Raw genomic sequence first — 7,371 nt, 5'->3', positions numbered from 1 at the left:
TATGTACATATGTCTATATCTGTACCCTAGAAACTCCTAAGAGGTTTACTAATCTGCATGAAACTTTCCACAAACATGATTACCAAAGCAGCAATTAGCATCTATATGTTTTTTAAAAAACATTTTTTGTAAATTCCAGTTCTTTAGATTTTCATTTCCATCATCAATATGATGTTATGTCCGCCATTTACGTGTCTTTCACATCGCATTTATCATGTCACCTGAAGCAATTTGTATCCACAACAGACTGTTGTTTGACTCACCACTAAATATGAAATGAAAAATCTAAAAAAGCAGTGCAGGTCCGGCAAAACTGCCTGCAAGTAAGGTTTTTTGTTAGTTAAACTAAAACATTTTGTTTTGGGTGCTAGCTGACTGAACCTCTTCAGCTCACGGTTTTTCATTTGCTTCTACCTTTAGGTCTTTATACTAAGCTGACTTTCTGACTTTTGCTGCTGAACTGAAACTGGCCACTAAAAATGGATAAAAATCAGAAAAAAAAAACAAAAGGTGTTGAAAAAATAACCCAACACTGAAACACATTCAATAAATGTTTGAAATATTTTATTTTATATATACACATTCTTTTTGAAAAGGCAACATTGACAACCAAGGATGATATTGGTAAAAGTTTACTACATCTAACAGAGACTTATATATGATGTTTTTTTTTACATAATAAATATGACTTTATAGCCAATTCTTGCATAAAAAGAATAAGATTGATGTTAATATAGTTTAGTTTTAATTAAATTATCTGTCACACCCATATTGTTCTCTGTGAAGAGCTCTCAGCTATCTTCGTTATCCAGGTGGCGGTACAAGTTAATGGACACCAATATGGCAGCAATCTGGAGAAACAAAAGTGTAAGAGTCCAAACAGAATGACATAAACATGAATGCATCCTTAAGCTTTGCATGAGTTTTTACCTCCAGTAATCCAATTCCTGCAGCAGTGCCTCCCATGGTGCTAGCGTTCCCTTTGATGATCATCAGGATCTGCTGAAAACAGCCCTGATAGGAAATGGGCTCTGGTTAATTCTTAATGCATCAACATAACACTCATGGCTGACAACCGATGCAGACACTAATGCAAAAATACCATTCACAAAACTGCAAAATAATGGCTGGCTGAAAAACTACTACATTTCAAGGCCAGAATCAAGATGCTTGGGGCAGTCAACATTTGGTCCAGAATCAAATATATTAACTGTTGTTACTGTCATAGCATTTAGACATAAATGGTCTCCCACTGTTAAAATCTTAGTGACGTCTTGGTGTTTTTCATTTGTTTGCATAGCTCTAAGGTTATGCAGAAAAAATGACTGTGGAAATTAAATCCATGCAGGGGCTACAAGCAAATTCCAGTTGAAGATAAGTTAACCTGAAAAAAAAAAAAAAAAAAGCTTAAAAACGCATGGCAAAAACCCAAAAAATTGTTGCAGTAGACAGTTTTCATTGTTTTTACTGGACATTGTTGTCATTGGGCAGGATGTTCCACACATTTTCACACCACTCCATGTGTCAGTTATGAACTACAATGTGGAGTCTGTAAAGCTCTGCCAAAAACTGAGGGTGGCATGGTTTCAATACCAGGCATATACACTTTATTTATGCTTAACACCATTTATGTCTATGCTAAACACTAGCTTGTTTGAATTGTCATTGTTTGCATGCTAAAGCTGCACAATGTATAATGTGGTAATTTCACCTGCACATTGCTGTACTCTGCCTGGGCTGGGGTGCAAGTGTTGTTGTTGGTCCTGCAGCAGATGGAAGGCAGGCTGCCTCCAGTTGCATTTTCGAAGTTGGAGCCCATGAAATCAGTGTAGTTGGAGAAACCACAGCAATGTAGCTGAAAGAAGGATGACATTCTTGTGTTATCATGCCACAGGAAAACATGTGAAGAGGGTTATTTACATAATGGTCCAAATATAGTCAACTTTGATCGGTTAAACCTTGAACCAGGCTGCTGCACAACAATTTATGTGAATTGTTCAGAACAAAGTAGTGCTGGCTGTATTACACTAAGCTCCGAAAACCTTCAACCACTGAAAACCACTAATAAAGTCTCTGCAATATCTCTAAAAAGTTTCCTTTCCGCCATTATTCTGTTCCATGGTTTAAAAGACACTAGCAGAACCTTTGTTATTTTCTTTTTGTTGCATACTAGTTTCTTTTTAGATGGCTCTATGAACTGCAGCCTGGTGTTTTTAAAAGTATTCTGAATCTTTTGACGTTCTGATCATAAATGAAGTCAGTGAATGGAGTGAAAGTTTAAACTCTTAAATTCAATGATAATTCATATATAAGAATTACAAATCAAATAAAACTGAAAAGAATGGTTAGGCCCCCAGAATAAGGGATAAAAATCTTTAAAAAAAAATGTTTATACTTTTTAGACTTGCAAGTTAGGTTCACAACATTATAGCTTCCTTTAACAGCTCAACTAAAAGTGTCAACGTACTCAACGTTTCCCAAATAAGCTATACACAAATGTCTTGTTAATCATGTTATTGATTGTTAACAGGGAAACATGTTTGCCCTGATAATTTGGGCAAGGCAACTAGCTGTTATATCTGTGGTATCTGTGGTTCCATCTTGGGACCCCTTCTGTTTAACATTTACATGCTCCCACTGGCACAGATTATAAAGAACAACAAAATAAACTATCATAGCTACGCAGATGACACACAAATATATATCACAATGTCACCAGGAGACCGAGGCCCTGTACAGGCTCTTGGTAAATGCATTGAGGAAATTAATGACTGGTTGTGCCACAATTTTCTCCAGCTAAACAAAAATAAAACTGAGGTAATAGTCTTTGGAGCCAAAGAAAAACGATTACAGGTCACCAGAGAACTTCAATCTCTACACCTAAAAACCACAAACCAGGCGAGAAATTTGGGTGTAGTGATGGATGCAGACCTAAACTTAGAAAAACACATTAAGACAATAACAAAATCAGCTTACTATCACCTCAAGAATATTTCAAGGATAAAAGATCTGATGTCTCAACAGGACCTGGAAAAATTAGTCCATGCATTCATCTTTAGTAGGCTTGATTACTGTAACAGCATCTTTACAGGTCTACCTAAAAAATCAGTCAGACAACTACAGCTCATTCAGAACTCTGCTGCTCGAGTCCTCACTAAGACCAAAAAAGTGGACCACATCAGTCCAGCTCTGAGGTCTTTACACTGGCTGCCTGTCCGTCAGAGGATAGACTTTAAAGCTCTGATGCTGGTCTATAAAGCTCTGAATGGTTTAGGACCAAAATACATCTGTGATCTCCTGACCCAGTATGAACCTTCCAGATCCCTCTGTTAGGTGTAGGCTGTGTGCAGGCAGGAAAAGGACCCAAAGTGCAGACTCCGGAGACAAACGTGAACTTAAACAGCTTTAATGCTGAACTCAAAAAAGGGTAACGAAACTTCCAAAGTACAAACATTAACACAGGCCGGAAAACAAAACACACAGCATGAGTGAGGGTAGATAAGAGTAGATCACGACAATGACAAACTGAAACACAGGGCTTAAATACATAGAGGGAGCAATCAGGGAATGGGCAACAGGAGGGAAACACAGCTGGGGCAAATCAGGACTAACGAGACAAGGAAAGCAAAACCAGATACACTAACATGAAACACGGACTTTCAAAGTAAAACAGGAAACATAACACAGAGACGCAAACTTAACAAGGGGATACAGCCGACAGGGGAGACAGAGCAACTATAGAACACAGAGACATAAACCATAAGACAGAACTCTAAGAAACCCAAAGACTAGAAATGATAAATAATATAATAAACTCAAAAGCCCTGGGTCAACGACCCAGGCATCCTAACAGTACCCCCCCCTAAAGGCTGGCTCCCAGACAGCCCAAACCAAAACACCAAACAAAAACAACCCAACCAGGGTGGGCGGTGGGGGTCCAGGACGGAGGGCTCGAAACAAACCAAACACAACCCAGAGACCAAAAACAGAAAACACTGGAGCCCAGAAAACAACCAAACAAAACCAGGCACACGACAGTGCCAAAAAAAAAAAAAAAAAGTTCAGGGGGCCGGCCCGGAGGCTGACGGCACCAAAGTCCAAACCTGGGTCGTTCAGGAGGCCGGCCGTGCGAAAAGCAACGGCGGCGAGGCAAGCGAAGAAGGTCCGGAGGCCGGCCATGCAGAGGGCAGCGGCGGTGAGCCAGGCGAAGGAGGTCCGGAGGCCGACGGCCCAAGAGCCCAGAAAACAGGTCAGGGGGCCGGCCGGGCGGGAGGCACCGGCGGCGACGGAGCAGGTCAGGAGGCCGGCCGGGCGGGAGGCACCGGCGGCGACGCAGTTCAGGGGGCCGTCCACGACGGTGATGACAGTCCGCCATCAGCCTGGAAAGTGGCCGGACAGGACGAGGACGTGCAGGCTGAGCAGAGCGAGGACGTCCAATCAGAGGCCTGGAAGGAGGCCGGACAGGACGAGCAGGCCGGACAGGACGAGCAGGACGGACAGGACGAGCAGGACCAGACGGCATGGAGACCTCAGGCGCAGACGAAGCTAGACGGAGCGAGGCAGGACCAGGCGACACTGAAGGCGAAGACACGGAGGCCAGACCAGGCGAAGCTGAAGACACGGAGGCCGGACCAGACGAGGGTGAAGACTCGGAGGCTGGACCAGACGAGGGTGACGCTGCAGGTGACGCTGAAGCTGGACCAGACGAAGGCGGAGCTGAAGCCGTAGCTGGACCAGGCGAGGACGAAGCTGCAGACGACGGCGTGGGAGCCGCAGGTGGTGGCACTGCAGGCGACGGCGTGGGAGCCGCAGGTGGTGGCGATGAAGGCTGGACGGGCCCCTCGGACGCTCCAGCGGAGGCAGAAGGCTGGACGGGCCCCTCGGACCCTCCAGCGGAGGCAGAAGGCTGGACGGGCCCCTCGGACCCTCCAGCGGAGGCAGAAGGCTGGACGGGCCCCTCGGACCCTCCAGCGGAGACTAACAAAGGCTGATGCGGGTCTCCAGAACCCCCAGCGGGAACAGAAGGCTGGACGGGCCCCTCGGACCCTCCAGCGGAGGCAGAAGGCTGGACGGGCCCCTCAGACCCTCCAGCGGAGACGAACAAAGGCTGGTGTGGTTCTCCAGAACCCCCAGCGGGAACAGAAGGCTGGACGGGCCCCTCGGACCCTCCAGCGGAGACTAACAAAGGCTGGTGCGGGTCTCCAGAACCCCCAGCGGGAACAGAAGGCTGGACGGGCCCCTCGGACCCTCCAGCGGAGGCAGAAGGCTGGACGGGCCCCTCGGACCCTCCAACGGAGGCAGAAGGCTGGACGGGCCCCTCAGACCCTCCAGCGGAGACGAACAAAGGCTGGCGCGGTTCTCCAGAACCCCCAGCGGGAACAGAAGGCTGGACGGGCCCCTCGGACCCTCCAGCGGAGACGAACAAAGGCTGGCGCGGTTCTCCAGAACCCCCAGCGGGAACAGAAGGCTGGACGGGCCCCTCGGACCCTCCAGCGGAGACGAACAAAGGCTGGTGCGGTTCTCCAGAACCCCCAGCGGGAACAGAAGGCTGAGGTGAGAGGCGAGCTAATGTTTGAGCTATGGATAGAAGTTGAAGTTCTATTGACTGTTGTAACGATGGTAGCAATGGTGGGTTAGGTGGTGGATTAGCAGGTAGCTGAGCTAATTCTCCTGAGCCTCCAGAACACGAGAAAAACGGCTGGACGGGCTCACCAGAGCCTCCAGCAAGGTCAGGAATGGGTGCACGAGCCTGCTGGGCACTAGCCGCTCCCATCCGAGGAGTAGGTACGGGTGCAGAGGTAGGCTGTGTCCTGGCAAGCCTCACGCTGGAAACCGGAACAGGCGACGGCTGGGCAGCTGCTGTCCCCACCCAAGGAACAGGTACGGGTGCAGGGACTAGCAGAGCCTCAGCTGGCCTGGAAACTGGAGCAGGGATCAACTGGGCCCTGGCCCCCCTCACCCGAGGAACTGATACAGGTGCAGGGGATGGCTGGACCGCAGCTGCCTTGGGAGCAGGAGCACAGGAAGGCAGAGGAGCAGGCCCAGCAGAGACAGAGTGGCGACGGTGTGAGTGTCGCTTTCTCCGGGAAGTGGGAGGTGGCAAACCGGGCTGCGAATCCTCAAAAGGACCAGGCTGTGATGAGGAAGCAGAGAGTTTGTGAAGTTCAGAACGTGGCAGACCCATAAACAGAGCGAAGGACTGCAGCGGAGTGAGTCTAACGTCCGGCGTCATGTAATCCTTCTTCCTCCGCTGCTTAACCCTCTTGTCGGACTGGAAAACCTGGGGTGGAGACGAAGGTGTAGTGATTGGAGATAATGAGCATGTGCTCAATCTGATAGACCGAGGCATAGGTGCCGGCTCAGCCGTAGTCATGGCAGTTTGGAGGCTGCGGGGCCCTCCCCAAGCCAAACGTGACCCATAGAAGGGTGACTCGAGCTCCCGGGTATGCTTAGCCTCCTGCCTCACCCTCTCTTTGAGGAAGGCAGAAACTGCAGGTCTCCGATACCACACAGAGTCTGCTGGGTCCATGTTCTGGTCGCGATCTTCTGTTAGGTGTAGGCTGTGTGCAGGCAGGAAAAGGACCCAAAGTGCAGACTCCGGAGACAAACGTGAACTTAAACAGCTTTAATGCTGAACTCAAAAAAGGGTAACGAAACTTCCAAAGTACAAACATTAACACAGGCCGGAAAACAAAACACACAGCATGAGTGAGGGTAGATAAGAGTAGATCACGACAATGACAAACTGAAACACAGGGCTTAAATACATAGAGGGAGCAATCAGGGAATGGGGAACAGGAGGGAAACACAGCTGGGGCAAATCAGGACTAACGAGACAAGGAAAGCAAAACCAGATACACTAACATGAAACACGGACTTTCAAAGTAAAACAGGAAACATAACACAGAGACGCAAACTTAACAAGGGGATACAGCCGACAGGGGAGACAGAGCAACTATAGAACACAGAGACATAAACCATAAGACAGAACTCTAAGAAACCCAAAGACTAGAAATGATAAATAATATAATAAACTCAAAAGCCCTGGGTCAACGACCCAGGCATCCTAACACCCTCAGGTCATCTGGATCCGGTCTGTTATCAGTCCCCAGAGTCAGAACCAGACACGGAGAAGCTGCATTCAGCTTTTATGCTCCTTATATCTGGAACAAACTCCCAGAAAGCCTCAGATCAGCTGAAACACTCAGTTTATTTAAATCCAGGTTGAAGACTCACCTATTCTCAGCTGCATTTGAATAAAGCACCAAATCCACACTTAAGTTTAAATTTCAAAACCTACTTTTTAACTACTGATTTTATCTACTGTTCTGATTTTATCTACTGTTTTGATATTTGATTTTATTTACTGTT

The 7,371-nt window shown here is 47.3% G+C and overlaps 1 protein-coding gene across 1 annotated transcript in view; it reads right to left on the bottom strand.

The window, feature by feature from the left end:
- Nucleotides 1-590: 590 nt before the first annotated feature.
- tspan1 (tetraspanin 1) overlaps nt 591-7,371 on the bottom strand; it is a 32,707-nt gene continuing 25,926 nt past the window's right edge. The window contains exons 6-8 of the mRNA XM_003448850.4: nt 1,712-1,855; nt 931-1,014; nt 591-851 (exon numbers count right to left, since the gene is read on the bottom strand). Of these exons, the coding sequence (XP_003448898.1) occupies nt 792-851; nt 931-1,014; nt 1,712-1,855 (288 nt within the window). The 3' untranslated portion in view covers nt 591-791. The remainder of the gene's footprint in view (nt 852-930; nt 1,015-1,711; nt 1,856-7,371) is intronic.

This window comes from Oreochromis niloticus, linkage group LG17 (genome assembly GCF_001858045.2).
Source record: "Oreochromis niloticus isolate F11D_XX linkage group LG17, O_niloticus_UMD_NMBU, whole genome shotgun sequence".
Lineage (NCBI taxonomy): Eukaryota > Metazoa > Chordata > Actinopteri > Cichliformes > Cichlidae > Oreochromis > Oreochromis niloticus.
The sequence above is the reverse complement of the archived record's forward strand: the minus strand, read 5'-3'. Positions and strand labels throughout refer to the sequence as shown.